Source organism: Melanerpes formicivorus, unplaced genomic scaffold (genome assembly GCF_026170545.1).
Source record: "Melanerpes formicivorus ecotype bairdi unplaced genomic scaffold, bMelFor1.0.p_v2 SCAF_121, whole genome shotgun sequence".
Taxonomy (NCBI): domain Eukaryota; kingdom Metazoa; phylum Chordata; class Aves; order Piciformes; family Picidae; genus Melanerpes; species Melanerpes formicivorus.
This window is the reverse complement of record NW_027142473.1, coordinates 372,963-387,937: the sequence shown is the minus strand read 5'-3', so window position 1 is coordinate 387,937 and position 14,975 is coordinate 372,963. Positions and strand designations below refer to the sequence as shown.

Below are 14,975 nucleotides of genomic sequence, written 5' to 3'. Positions count from 1 at the left end.
TTCCCCAGGAAAAGAAGTGACCCGAGGCAGGGCTGGGGTTGGGACCCCCTGTGCTGGGTGGGAAGTTCCACCAAAGGTAGCTCTTGTAGGGCAAACACCACCTGGCTGCTCAGACAGCTCTGCCCTGCCATGGTGTTCCAGGCCACTCCAGACATGGACCAGATCTGTGTTGCTCCCTGGCTGACTGCTTGGAGCTGTTGCAGACACCACTGCTGCTAGGGTGATAAAGCACTCCCTGAGTGGCTCTAGTTCATCACTGCCATGACAGAGGCCCTGAGAGACACAACTCCCTGTTCACACCCTGCCTACCCCAGGATGTCTTACTCCTAAATGAACCTGGCACAGTGGCTTGCCTGCAGCTGCTGCACAGCAGCACTTTGGGGAGTTTCCATGCTGCTGTTGTTGCAGTTCCTTGCCTGGGGTCTGAAATCTCATGAGCTTGTCATTATTTGAGGTGTTTGAGTGTTTCTGCTTCAGCTCTTTTCTGCTCGCCCTAGGACAGGGTGAAGTGTGAAATGTGATCCCAGAGCAGCTGGGCTGTTTGTCTCCTGCCAGGGAGTCATGTTAGGGTCAGCTGTTGGTGCCTGCACACCCCAGCCTTGCAGGAAGGAAGCAGAAGGGAGCTGACCTCCTGTTGCAGTGGTGGCTGAGCAGGCAGATGGGCCACAGCCACCCCCAGCAGCACGCTGTGTGTGCACCAGTGCTGGGGACAGGCTGCTGGGAGAGCTCTGCTGTGTCCTGGGAGCACTCACTGCTCAAAAACTTGAATCCTAAACCCCTTTGCCCAGCTCCTTGCAGTCAAGGTGTTGTTAACAGCTGCAGCAGCTCGCCTCAGGCATGGCCAGTCAGAGGGCACCATCATGTCTGGGCCACAAGAGATTTCCTTCCAGATGGAAGTGCTGTTAATGTGGCTGGTTGCTGCTTCCTGCTTTGGGAACGTGCACCATGGTGCCCAGCAGGACTCTGCTCTCTGGAGTGGCCAGCTTGGGCTGAAAATAGCCCCAGCCACCCAGTGCATGTGGGGGGAGGGTGTTCAATGAGCAGCTGGTGGGCCCAGCTTGCTCCTGGGTTGTACTGAGGCACCCTGCAGATGGAGCTGTGCAGGGGAAGGGGACAACATCTTTGGGGTTTGCACCCACTGCCCTTTGGAGCTTCCCAAAGGGGTGGCTGTGTGTGGGAGGGACTGCTCAGCATCCCTGCCTCCCTCTGCTGCCTGGAGCTTTGTTTAGCCAACTGCTTCTGCTCTGTCAGAGCAGAGTTGTCAGACTCCAGTGCCCTGCTGCACTTCTCTCCTTCCACCTTGCATCCCTTGCTCTGGCTGAACTTCAGCACTCACCTGTGGCTTTCCAGAGGTGATTTCTGTCGTTGGGATGCTTTGGCCTCCCTCTTCCCTGAGCTTGGCATACTGCTCCTGCTGAACTCCTGGAGACCTGGGCTCATGGTGAAGTCACTGTAGATGAGCAGCTCTTAGTCCTCTGCTCTTCTCCTGCACAACTGACTTGCTGTAGTGACCATGCATTAACATTTCCACCCTCTTCTCTTTCTGTTGCAGAGATAAGTGACCTAGGTGAGTTCCTGTGCCTTGTGGATGCCATCTCTTCTCTGTCCTTTCTGTCTTTGTGTGGCATACCAACAAAGGGGTGGAATGCTGCAGTCACTTCAGTCTGAGGTTTGCTCTGAGATCCTTTCTGCTCATTTTGCATGGCCAGCTCAACCCACAGGCTGCCCAGCTCAGTGTGGCTGTGGCTCCTGAAAGGCAGGATTCCGTTTTCCTGGTGAACTGAAAGCCATCTGTGTGCTGCTGGGCTTCCAGCCAGGAGCAGAGGGAGCAGGGTGCTGGTGTTTGTCTGGCAGCAGGCCCCCCAGCAGCAGCCTTGGCCCGAGGGGTGCTGGGTCCCCAGCTCCTGCCACCAGCACAGGTGCTGGGTACTGGTGAGCTTGCAGAGCCATGCAGGGCTGCTCTGAACTGGGTCACCAGGGCCAGAGCTGTGTCCTGTGGAGGCCCTGGGTCCTCTTTATCTCCATGACTGCCTTTAGGAGTGTTGAGAAACTCTCTGGTTCTGAGGTTGATGATCATTCACTTTCCCCCTTTGATGGAATGCAGTTTGAGGCAGTAAGCCCTGTTCTGTACCTGTGCAGCAGCTGAGCCTGGTGCTGGCAGCCCTGCACTGAGCTCTGCTGCACCACTGCTGCCTGCAGAAGGGCTGTGGAGTTCCACTGCCTTTGCCCAGGAGCCCCTGGTGTCTCCAAGCTGGCAGTTCAGCTGGCAGGGTGAAATGCAGAGCCTGAGCCCTGCGCTGGGCATCCAGCTACAAATGCTGCAGGCACAGCTCGTCCCCTCCCCTCCACACACGGTCCCTGCTGCTCTGGGGACAGCCAAACCTGAGAGGTACCACTGGGTAGGAGGACTCTGCAGCTGATGTGGAGGAGCACTGAAGAAAGGATGGCACTGGGACTGGCACAGTGATCTGCAGGGTTAGACCCAGGGCCAGGGCTGCTCTGGGCGCTCTCACCTGGGGCTGTGAGGCAAGAGGCAGCCAGAGCTGTGAGCAGCCCCTCAGGCTGTGGCAGGGCTGGGGGGGGTGTGAGGCGGTTGCAGGCTGGCACCAGGCTGTGGGTGGCAGGGGGCAGCTGGGGGGGTGTGAGGGGCAGCTGAGAGCCGTTTCAAAAAGCTCAGGCCAAGTGCTTGCCTCATAGGCCTGGCTCAGAAGGTGGCATGGGCTGGGCATTAGCTCAGGCCAGGGGCCTGCAGTGCTCAGGAACTTTCCAAGAGATGGGCTCTGTGGGCAGCCAGGAGCAGCTGTGGAGTGCTGGCAGGGGAGGAGAGCAGGCTGGCACTAGGCGGTGGGTGGTGGGTGGGCAACAGGCTGGCGCTAGGCGGTGGGTGGTGGGTGGGCAACAGGCTGGCGCTAGGCGGTGGGTGGTGGGTGGGCAACAGGCTGGCGCTAGGCGGTGGGTGGTGGGTGGGCAACAGGCTGGCGCTAGGCGGTGGGGGGCAGGCGGGTGGCAGTGGGCGCTAGGCCAGGGGCGGGGGTGGGCACTAGGCCTGGGGTGGCAGGCGGGGCGCTAGGCCGGGGGCGGCAGTGGGTGCCAGGCCGGGAGCGGCAGGCTGGCACTAGGCGGTGGGGGGCAGCTGGGTGGCAGTGGGCGCTAGGCTGGGGGCGGGGGTGGGCGCCAGGCCGGGGGCGGCAGTGGGCGCCAAGCTGGGAGCGGCAGGCAGGTGCCGGGCCAGGAGCGGCAGTGGGCACCAGGCTGGGGGCGGCAGGCAGGTGCCGGGCCAGGAGCGGCAGTGGGCACCAGGCTGGGGGTGGCAGGCAGGTGCCGGGCCAGGAGCGGCAGTGGGCACCAGGCTGGGGGCGGCAGGCAGGTGCCGGGCCAGGAGCGGCAGTGGGCACCAGGCTGGGGGCGGCAGGCAGGTGCCGGGCCAGGAGCGGCAGTGGGCACCAGGCTGGGGGCGGCAGGCAGGTGCCGGGCCAGGAGCGGCAGTGGGCACCAGGCTGGGGGTGGCAGGCAGGTGCCGGGCCAGGAGCGGCAGTGGGCACCAGGCTGGGGGCGGCAGGCAGGTGCCGGGCCAGGAGCGGCAGTGGGCACCAGGCTGGGGGCGGCAGGCAGGTGCCGGGCCAGGAGCGGCAGTGGGCACCAGGCTGGGGGCGGCAGGCAGGTGCCGGGCCAGGAGCGGCAGTGGGCACCAGGCTGGGGGCGGCAGGCAGGTGCCGGGCCAGGAGCGGCAGTGGGCACCAGGCTGGGGGCGGCAGGCAGGTGCCGGGCCAGGAGCGGCAGTGGGCACCAGGCTGGGGGTGGCAGGCAGGTGCCGGGCCAGGAGCGGCAGTGGGCACCAGGCTGGGGGCGGCAGGCAGGTGCCGGGCCGGGAGCGGCAGGCTGGCACTAGGCTGGGGGCCGCAGCGGGCACAGCCCGTCGGGTGCCCGCAGCCCCTCTCCTCCCGCAGCCGGGCAGCTGTCCCCGGACGACCTGAGCTCGCTGGTGGCACATGCCCACCGGCGCATCGAGCAGCTGAGCCGGCAGCTGGCGGAGCAGCAGGTGCGGCAGCAGCAGCGCATCGAGGCCGCCCTGCAGCAGCAGAAGCTGGAGGACAGGAAGGCCCTGGAGGCGGCGGTGGCCAAGGCGCTGGAGCACCACCGCAGCCAGATCGACTTGGAGCAGGAGAAGAAGGTGAGCTGGGGCCTGGCTCAGCGAGGCTGCACAGAGCAGCTGGGGCCTGCGGGGATGAGGAGAGCCCCAAGGTGGGCAGGTGCTGAGCAGGGAAGCTCCTGCAGTTAGAATGGTGAAGTTGTGCAGGCAAAGGGATGACTTCATCGTGCTCCTGGCTGCTAGCAGAGGACTCCTGGGTCAAAACCAAAGTCTGACCTGACCCAGCACAGCCCCCCTGGGGCTCTGCAGCCCTGCAGCCTACCTCCAGCAGGTTCATAGATTCACTGAATGGTTTGGGGTGGATGGGCCCTTAAACATCATCCAGCTCCAGCCTTCCCCTAGCCCAGGCTGCTTAAGGCCTCATCCAGCCTGGTCTTGAACACCTCCAGGGAGGGGACAGCCACAGCCTCCCTGGGCAGCCTGTGCCAGAGTCTCACCACCCTCACTGCCAAGAATGTTCTTCTCAGTCTCAATCTCCCTTCCTGAAGCTCCAATCTGTTTGTCTCACAGTGGCACTCCCAGCCCTTGTCACAAGTCCTTCCCCAGCTCTCCTGGAGCCCTTCAGGTACTGCAAGGCTGCTCTGAGATCTCCCTGCAGCCTTCTCTTCTCCAGGCTGAACAGCCCCAACTCTCCCAGCCTGTCCCCACAGGAGAGGTTCTGCAGCCTCTGATCATCTTGTTGGCCTCCTCTGGAAACTCTCCAGCAGTTCCTGGTCCCTCTTGTGCTGGGGGGTGTCAGAACTGGAGACAGTGCTGCAGATGGGGTCTGATCAGGGCAGAGCAGGGGGCAGAATCCCCTCCCTGTGCTGTTCAGTGGCACTGTGGGCACTGAGGCTGCTCTTTAGCACTGGAAGCAGAGGCTCAGCTGTAGCATAGAATCACAGAATCAATAAGGTTGGAAAAGACCTCAAAGATCATCAAGTCCAAGCTGTCACCCGGCACCTCCTGACAACTAAACCATGGCACCAAGGGCCACATCCACTCCCCTCTGGAACACCTCCAGGGATGGGGACTCCACCACCTCCCTGGGCAGCACATTCCAATAACGAACGAGTTGCTCGGTGAAGAACTTTCTTCTCACCTCGAGTCTAAACTTCCTCTGGCACAGCTTGAGACTGTGTCCTCTTGTTCTGGTGCTGCTTGCCTGGGAGAAGAGACCAACCCCCACCTGGCTACAGCCACCCTTCAGGGAGTTGTAGAGAGCAATGAGGTCTCCCCTGAGCCTCCTCTTCTCCAGGCTAAGCAACCCCAGCTCCCTCAGCCTCTCTTCATAGAGCTTGTGTTCCAAACCCCTCCCCAGCTTTGTTGCCCTTCTCTGGACACCTTCAAGTCTCTCAATGTCCTTCCTAACCTGAGGAGCCCAGAACTGGACACAGGACTCAAGGGGTGGCCTAAGCAGTGCAGAGCACAGGACAGAATGACCTCCCTGCTCCTGCTGGCCACACTATTTCTGTAGGACAGCTGGGCTCTGGCAGTGCTACCCTGGCAGTGCCACCCTGGCACAGCCCCAGCCTGGCAGTGCCAGGGTAACCAGCCTGCTGTGTGTGCAGGTGGAGGAGGTGCGAGAGGTGATGGAGAACGAGATGCGGACGCAGCTGCGGCGCCAGGCTGCTGCCCACACTGACCACCTGCGGGACGTCCTCAAGATCCAGGAGCAGGAGCTGAAGGTGGAGTTTGAGCAGGTGAGGGAGAGGAGTGTCCAGAGGAAAGCACACACTTCACAGGGGGGTCCTGAGCCACCTTCCGGGGGAGAGATGCAGGCGGGGAGGGAACCCTGCTTGTCCTGAAGAGATCTCAAGTGCCTGAAGGTGCAGGCTGTGTTCAGCCTTGTCTGGAAAGCTCTTTGGTGAGAAGCTGTTGGCAGCTACAGAGCAGCAGCTTCCCATAGCTGCAGCTTCTCACCCCTGCATCGGCCTGGGCAAGAGCAGGGCTGCAGGAAGGGATCTTAACAGGCAGCTACCTGCAGGGTCGCTGCGGGCCTGACACAAGCACCTTGCTCTGCTGCAGAACCTCTCTGAGAAGCTGAGTGAACAGGAGGTGCAGTTCAGACGCCTCACGCAGGAGCAGCTGGACAACTTCACCCTGGACATCAACACAGCCTACGCCCGGCTGAAGGGCATCGAGCAGGCCGTGGAGAGTGAGCACAGACCCCAGAGCCCCTTGCCCAAGCCTGTGACAGTGCCATCCCCAGGGCCCCTTGCCCAAGCCTGTGACAGTGCAGTCCCCAGAGCCCCTTGCCCAAGCCTGTGACAGTGCTGTCCCCAGGGCCCCTTACCCAAGCCTGTGACAGTGCAGTCCCCAGGGCCCCTTGCCCAAGCCTGTGACAGTGCAGTCCCCAGGGCCCCTTACCCAGACCTGTGACAGTGCCGTCCCCAAGACCCCTTGCCCAAGCCTGTGACAGTGCCGTCCCCAGGGCCCCTTGCCCAAGCCTGTGACAGTGCTGTCCCCAGTACCCCTTGCCCAGACCTGTGACAGTGCTGTCCCCAGAGCCCCTTGCCCAGACCTGTGACAGTGCCGTCCCCAGGGCCCCTTGCCCAAGCCTGTGACAGTGCCGTCCCCAGGGCCCCTTGCCCAAGCCTGTGACAGTGCCGTCCCCAGGGCCCCTTGCCCAGACCTGTGACAGCGCAGTCCCCAGGGCCCCTTGCCCAAGCCTGTGACAGTGCTGTCCCCAGGGCCCCTTGCCCAAGCCTGTGACAGTGCTGTCCCCAAGGGTCCCTTGCCCAAGCCTGTGACAGTGCCGTCCCCAGTACCCCTTGCCCAGACCTGTGACAGTGCTGTCCCCAGGGCCCCTTGCCCAAGCCTGTGACAGTGCAGTCCCCAGAGCCCCTTACCCAGACCTGTGACAGTGCTGTCCCCAGGGCCCCTTGCCCAGACCTGTGACAGTGCTGTCCCCAGGGCCCCTTACCCAGACCTGTGACAGTGCAGTCCCCAAGGGTTCCTTGCCCAAGCCTGGCTACCAGTGGCAGGCTGGGACACAGAGCTCACTGACCTTGGGTTTGCAGTGCTGCTGAGCACCCAGCCCAGCCCAGGCTGCCTCTCCCAGAAGCTCTGGGCCTGTTGTGGCCCTAAGCAGCGGCGCAGCCTCGCTTTGAGGGCATATGCCCAGGGACAGGTGCTGTGCATGCAGGGTGCTGAGAGGGATGTGTTTCACTGCTTGTGTTCCAGGTTTCTGTAGTCCCCAGCCCCACCTGAGGCCGCTCCTTGGCTTCCTTTGCAGGTCATGCAGTAGCAGAGGAGGAAGCCAGGAAGGCTCATCAGCTGTGGCTCTCTGTTGAGGCCCTCAAGTCCTGCATGAAGACAGGCTCCGGGGACAGCCCCACGGAGCCGCTGGGGGGCGCGGTGAAGGCCATCCAGGCCAGCTGCAAGAACGCCTTCACAGAGACCCTGACGGGGGCGCTGCCGCCGCAGTCGCTGACGCGGGGCGTGTACAGCGAGGAGGCGCTGCGGGCTCGCTTCCACAGCGTGCAGAAGCTGGCCAGGAGGGTGGCCATGATCGACGAGACCAGGAACAGCCTCTACCAGTACTTCCTCTCGTACCTGCAGTCCCTGCTCCTCTTTCACCCGCAGCAGCTGAAGCCCCCTGCTGAGCTGGGCCCCGCTGACCTCGACACCTTTAAGCTGCTGTCTTATGCCTCCTACTGCATCGAGCGCGGGGACCTGGAGCTGGCGGCCAAGTTTGTCAACCAGCTGCGGGGGGAGTCCAGGAGGGTGGCCCAGGACTGGCTGAGCGAGGCGAGGGTGACCCTGGAAACCAAGCAGGTGGTGGAGATCCTGACGGCCTACGCCAGCGCCGTGGGGCTGGGCACGATGCAGGTGCAGTGAGCTGGGCCTGCCGCCCAGGGGGCGCTCGGCTCCCAGCCCTGCTCCCCAGCAGCTGCAGCCCAGGCTGCTGGCGGCGCTGGCTCAGAGTCGGGCTGCAGCCCTGGTGCCTTGCGCTGCATCTGACTCCAATGGCTGTGTTTGCACTGGGTGTGAGCTACCCTGGCAGGCAGCTCCAGGAAGCTTCTCTGCAGGTTGTGTAACAGTTCTGTCTCCCCACGGTGCCAGGCAGGCTACTGTGACCCAACCAAAACAATGTTTGTCTCCTGCCATTCATTTGCCACTTTGTCAGCTGAATAAAACTAAACTTCACCCTCTCTGCTGCTGGCCTCCTTTGTGAGCTCCAGCTCCTGCTGGGCAGTACAAGGGCTCCCTGAGCTGAAGGGGACAGCTCAGCTCTTCCCTCCTGCCAGGGGTGAGGGATGTGATCGCTGTGTCCCTTCTGTACAGAACCAAGGTACAGGTTTGTGTAGCTGTACCTTCAGCTGGTGTCAGAGCAGGGATGTGGTAGGCTTCTGCCCCTGCCTGTGCCCTCCTCAGACCTGCTCTGTAGTGGACAGCTCCAAGCAAAGATGTTTGAGGTTGCAGGTAACTCAGGTGTGTTTACACTGCAGAGCTGTCACTCTCTAGTTACATTTCTCCTGCCCTGCCCTGGAGCAAGGCATACAATTGGTTAATGCTCAAACCCAATCTTTCCAAACACTTCCCAACCCCTCCAGCCCAGCCCTGTGTGCTGTCTCCCAGTTCCTGATCAGGTGTGCACACCCAGACAAAAGCTATCCCAAAACAACCCTCCTCCCTCTCCCCTTCTAATAACAACACACTTCTGCTCCACCTTCCTGACCTCCTTTGCATGCAAAGAAGCAAGGAACATAAAATGAATAGGACCAATGCAACCAGCAATCCAGTTTGGCTGAGAGCTTTTCTCCACCCAGGTAGCTCCATCCATCAGAGATGTTCTCTGGCCCTCTTGGGTCTCCGCTGTCTGCTCCATCAGGGCTTGCTTTTGCTGCTGGATGGAGCAAGGTTTGTCAGGGAGATTCATGCACCACTTCCCTCCAAAGCCCAGGGACAGGCCCTGCTCTGTCACTGTGTCTGATAGACTGGTGTTCAGTAGCTGAGTCACTGAATGCTTCTGCCCGGAGATTGCTTTGTTTTGCCAGCCAGCAGCTCTGCGTTCAGTGCAGTGAGCGCCTCAGCAGCAGCTGCTCCGGGAGTAAAGAGGCTGCCTGCTACCATTGGTGCTTTGTCCCACAAATCTGCATCCTCCTCACAAGTACTACTCAGAGCAAGGCTTCTGTGTCTGTGGGAGGCCAGCTGGGCATGCTTCAATACCATCCTAATAGTAGGTGTTAACAGTACGGCAGCCCACAGAGCAAGGTCCTCCTCTCATCCTAGAGGCCAGGCCAGGCTCAGGCCCCACAGATAAGTCCCTGGGGGTAATCTTCTAGGCCAACCAACACCTGGCAGTCCTTTACCTTTCTTTTCCTTAAAAGTGGCCTTACACACATGGGATTATTGCTAAAACCAGGATTTGCTGGAGGAGCCTCTTGTGTCCCAGTGTCCTTTCTAGGGTTCTTTGGCTCCATTGTTTCTGTGCAGCTGCAGCAGGAGCATGCCAGCATTTTCACACCACCCATGACTTCTGTTTCTTGTGGTTCTATAGTGATCTCCTCCAGGTGATCACCCCATGCATCCCTTTTTCAATGCACATTGTCATCTTTACATTTTGGACAGCTGTGAGGTCACTCCCTCCACTCTCTGAGGGATTTGCTAATGGGATTGCTGCCAACCATGCAGCATGTTGGACCCTGGCTGTGCCATGGAGGCAGAAAAACTAGTTTGACTCAAGGCCCTAACTAAGGTTACCCACACATTGTTACTGTCCCATGGTGTCAGTTGAGAAGGGTGGCACTCAGTGAGCAGATGACTCAATGTCATGGTCATTATTACAGAAAGTATTGCAAGCTTCATCATGCTTTGATGTCAGGACTCTTGTGTTGCTTCTTCAGGAGGGCTGGTAAGGGCTGGTCAAACACTTTGTGCTGGGATCCACCTGGGTCCTGAGTCTGTTAAAACACAAGCATAACCCTTTCCCCACCTTAGGAAGTCATAAGGGCCTTCCTATCTACCATCATGCAGAGACCTAATGTAGACCTTGGCTTCCTGGGGACTTGTAAGATCCTCGAGCTGCAGTGAAGCAAAAATGAGAATAAATTATTGGTGTTTCTGCCTCTGTGAGAGGAAGAAAGTTTAATACTTCTAATGCATTCCTGAGCCTGTTCTGAGGAGTTTCCCCAATCATTCCCCCTCTTTGTCCTTCTGATAATTCTTTCACTGTGTGGTGAGAGCATTCCACAATTGCTTGACCTGTGGGGGAACGCAGGGTGCCAGTCAAATGTGTCATCCCCCACTGTGTTAAACAGTGTTGGGTTGCTGAGAAACATCTGCAGGACCATTGGCAGAGTTGGCAGTGTGAGGAGTTCCCAACACAGCAAATGCCAAAAGCCAATGCCTGATACCATCCCTGCTTTTTGCTCCTGTATGCACTGTGGCCCAGAGTGCTCCTGAGCAGTATCAAGAGGAGCATGAGTGCATTGCAGTCAACCAGATGCTGTGATGTGAGTGGCAGCTGTTTGCCATAACTGTAGAGCTTGTAGCCCACGTGGGTTGGTCCCTGTTGGAGCGGAGGAGGCAAAGGCCTGACAGTCTGGGCAGGCAGGAACAACTTGTTTGCCTGTGTCCATGAGAGGGCAAATTGTTTTCTCAGTGCCTCTGATGAAAAACCTCATGAGACAACCTGGCTTGAGATAAACCCTGAGGTGTAGGAGAGAGGTGCACAGGAAATGTAAGTGCACCTGCAAGTGCATTTCCCTCTGGGATAAACGCTGGCAGACTTGCATGGCTCCTGCCATGCATGACATAAAGAGGATGTTCTCGTTATGTCAAAAGACTCCACAAGGAAAAACAATTGCTCCCTTGCAGTGTGCTCAGGCCAGGGTGTCTCTGATCTTGGAATCACATCAGCAACATCCTGGGAGTCAGTAATCACACTCAAAGGACAAGTTTCCCATTCCAAAAAGGCCTGAACCACGGCGTGTACCTCCACAAGCTACAGCACAGAGCTCCACAACCTGCTGTGAGCAGGGCCCTATGCAGGAGGCGACTGACTCAGCGGTTTGGACACCAGGACAAAGTCTTTACAGAGGTTCATTAATTAATGAGCTGGAAAATGTTTGTCAGGATTCCCAGGAAGCCTTCCAGGGCACCAGGCTGTTAGCTGGGCACCAACCCTGCAATTGTGGGCTGCAGATTGTGGCCAGGTCTTGCCCAGCGTGTGCAAAATTCTCATCACCACATCTGCTCCCGTGTGAATTTGACTCTAAATGGGTTTAGGTCGAGATGGTAAAACCCCTTCCAGACTAAGCAGAGGATCACCGAGGGACGCGATCCACTGCCCACAGGCTTGGCAAAGAGGAGAGTGGTGTAACGGGCTGGGGCAAGCCCCCTCCCCACCACGGGCAGGAATAACGAGCCAGACAAACGGACTGCAAGAGTGATGGAAAGTGTAAATAGAGAACAGTGAGTGCGTGCAGAAAGCTAGAAGCACAGTGACAAGAGAGACCCCAAAACAGACCCTGAATGATCCCATCCCCACCTGAGGGTGCACCCAAGACCCCCAGGGCTCCTCCTTCCCTCCCCCCCCCCACTGCTAGGCAAGTCTCAGCTGGCCAGATCGGAGACTGCCCATCCCCCCCCGTGGCCTTGGGCCTAGCCAGGCCCATGGCTGGGAGACATCTCCCCCAGTTACTGGGTGGCAGAGGGGAAGGAAAGAGGAAGTGCCAGAACCCGCCGTGGACTTTATAGTGGTGCAGGAATCATGGTAGGAAATAACCTAATTGCCTGTGTCCACCCAATGGGCTGGGCTTCTGGACACAGGAAGCACCCCTGTAGCAGAGGGCACCTAGCCCAAACTACTACAAATGGGATGACCTCTGTGTCACCTATGGCTCTCCTTCGTGTTCAAGCACTTCCAGGTTTACAAACAGCTCGCTCTGCTTCTGAAGTCAGCTGCCAGGGGATGCCAAAGCCTTGCCACCCTTTAACAAACCCAAGAGTGGGCTACATTCAGTGTCAGGACTCCCCAGGAGGTGAGGTGCCCAGCCGATCATCCCCAGCAATTCCTGCAAACCACCCAAGGGTTTCACATCCATTCTTCACTGAATGCTTTGTGGCTCAACAGTCTGATCTAGAATTTGCCAACCCAGTCTCCAGGGAGGCATTGTCTGGACTTTGTCTGAGGCAATTTCAAGCCCTCTTTTTGCAAAGCTTTTTGTGTCTGCAGAGCTATTGTCTGTAGCTGATCTCTGTTTGAGGCTGCAGCAAGAATGTCATCCATGGAATGGTAACAGAAAGCATTAGGAAACCATTTCCTTGTTCCACAGAGAGATTCAGCTACAAATCGTTGGCATACAGTGGGGCTGTTCCTCCTGCACTGGGGCAGGACAGTCTGTTGGCTTCTCTGCAGAGGTTCTGCTTGATTAATGGAAGGAACAGGAAAAGCAAACTTGTGCCTGTCTCCCGGGTCAAGATAAATGGTAAAACCCCAATCCTTCAAATCCATGACTACGAGGTCTCAGTGTTTCGGTGTCGTGGCAGGTGAGGGCATTCCTGGCTGCAAAGGTCCCATATCCTCCATGACTTCATCTCTGTCTTGAAGGGATCATTCCCCAGTCAGTGTCTATTTTTCTTCTTTATCACAAAAGCAGGACTGGCTGTGGGGAGAATATGCCCTTGATGAAGTTGATCCTGTACCAGAGCGTGGGTCTTTCCCTCAGTAAGGGGCCACTGATGCCCCACACTGTAAGCCAGTCGAGTTTTGGTGCTGTAACAGAGGAGACCTGTACCTCAGCGGCGCCTATGAAAAAGCAGTGGTGTCAACAGTAGCATTCCAGCCTGACAGCACATCTTGCCCCCGCGGCTTTAGAGGTGCTGTGGAGACACAGGGGTGAGGAGTGGCAGTCTGCCCTGCTGGACTCACAGTCTGCACATCCGTGGCACTTTGTTGCACTACCACTGCTCCTCCAGTGCCCACAGGCAGTCACAAACCTGGACTCTGGAGGGCTTAGTGTTTTGAAGTACAAGTTGACAAACTAGCACAGGTCTCTTGTTAGTCAAGGTTTGCAGATCCAAAGCCCCTTGCTCCCCTCTCTTTTCCTCCTGTATTGCTTATATGATTTTCAAAAGGCACCAGCTGGGCTACAACACTTCCTGGAGGAATAAAGACGTTGTTCTGCTGTTGTGGAGACATCCAGACCGGCACTTCCCTCTGTAGCTGGGGAGAGGGCGCTGACGAGGGCCCGAGAGGGCTGTCTGGTGTCACCTGCGCTCTCCTTCCCCTTCGGGAAGAATGTTAAAGCGTTGCCGCATAGAGGAGAAGAGGAGGCTCAGGAGAGACCTTCTTGCTGTCTACAACTACCTGAAGGGAGGTTGTAGCCAGGTGGGGGTTGGTCTCTTCTCCCAGGCAAGCAGCACCAGAACAAGAGGACACAGTCTCAAGCTGTGCCAGGGGAGGTTCAGACTGGATGTTAGGAAGAAGTTCTTCACAGAGTGATTTCCCATTGGAATGTGCTGCTCAGGGAGGTGGTGGAGTCCCCACCCCTGGAGGTGTTCAGGAGGAGACTTGACAGGGTGCTTGGTGCCATGGGTTAGTTGATAGGTGGTGGTGGATGATAGGTTGGACTTGATGATCTTGAAGGTCCATTCCATTCCATTCCATCCCATCCCATCCCATTCCATTCCATTCCTTAAATGTTGAGCGGCATGGGTGAGAAAAATGATTACCCTTTGTGCACTTCAGGCACCAAGCAGGCGACTGAGGATCACCAGGGCTTTGTTGTTTCAGAGGACACATCCCTTTGAAGTGTTCCGGTCGTCCGCAATTGGAACATCTCTGAGACATCTTAGCGCGGTGACCACTCCTCCCGCCCCGGCTGAGGCCACCGCAACAGCCACAGGCTGCAGATCGCTGCCGTAAAATGCATTGTTGACACGCTTCGATCATTTCCACAGTCGTAGGATCCTTTAAAGCAATCAGCATTTGTTTACGATCCTCATTAGCATTCCCCAACGCCAACTTCAGAAGCAGAACCTCTCTAGGTTCCGGATTATCAACTTGCTTACCTATCGAGTCCCTAAGTCTGTCAGTAAATTGCAGGAGTCTCTGAGGGACGCTGTTTAATAGCTGTGAAGGACAAGGTAGGTTTAGGTAGATCAGGGACATGTCGTAAAGCCTGCTCCGTCGGTCCCCTACTTTGAGCGAGAACATCTCGGTGCCAGCGGGCTTGAGCTGGATCCTCGATGCGGTGCCAAGCCCAGCAGTGAGCACCAGCACTACCGTGCCGCGGCTCACCCTGCGGCCGCCCCGAGCATCCAAGACAGCACGGGTGGCCAGATGGTTCCCACAACAGGAGCGCTCTCGGAAGGGGTTGAAAGTGCCCCAAACGCGGTTCTCAAAAGACTCCAAGTGTAAGGCGAGAGGAGACCATGGCTCAGCAGCTGCCTCTGGTCAATCTCCCAACAGCAGCCGTGCCCCTGGCTCGTACACCCAGCGCCCTTGCGCATCTGTAAGGCCAGGGGAAGCACATCAATCCTCTCCTTCTTCCATCGCTTGTTGCCTAATTTTCCTCCAAGTCTCTCTAGGGTCACGGGGCGGTCCCGACAGCAGCGACGTAGCCACAGACCAGGTGAAAGGGTAGAGGCAAAGGGGAGCACAGAAGGCGGTGGTGAAGCGGAATCCTCGGGCCGAGGCAGGGGAGAGGCATGGGCGCAGAGCTCTGACGGGGAGCAGTAGCAGCAGCTGCCGCAGCGCCTTTGCGATCTTAACTGCCCTGAAGTGTCTCTAATGAGACGCCAGGTCATGAGGCGAGACGTCGCTGTCTCATCTCCTTTCGTAGCGGCGTCTCTAATTGCCTGCCCCTTTCCCCAGGCTCAAAGTTCAAAAGCC

The 14,975-nt window shown here is 58.2% G+C and overlaps 1 protein-coding gene across 5 annotated transcripts in view; it reads left to right on the top strand.

The window, feature by feature from the left end:
* IMMT (inner membrane mitochondrial protein) overlaps positions 1-8,286 on the top strand; it is a 30,232-nt gene extending 21,946 nt beyond the window's left edge. For 3 of the 5 annotated variants that reach the window (XM_068167642.1, XM_068167639.1, XM_068167644.1), the window contains 5 exons: positions 1,553-1,567; positions 3,948-4,171; positions 5,701-5,832; positions 6,158-6,287; positions 7,368-8,286. In XM_068167642.1, the coding sequence (XP_068023743.1) occupies positions 1,553-1,567; positions 3,948-4,171; positions 5,701-5,832; positions 6,158-6,287; positions 7,368-7,972 (1,106 nt within the window). In that variant the 3' untranslated portion in view covers positions 7,973-8,286. The remainder of the gene's footprint in view (positions 1-1,552; positions 1,568-3,947; positions 4,172-5,700; positions 5,833-6,157; positions 6,288-7,367) is intronic. The other 2 variants (XM_068167641.1, XM_068167643.1) reach the window with 1 other exon arrangement.
* Positions 8,287-14,975: the final 6,689 nt, after the last annotated feature.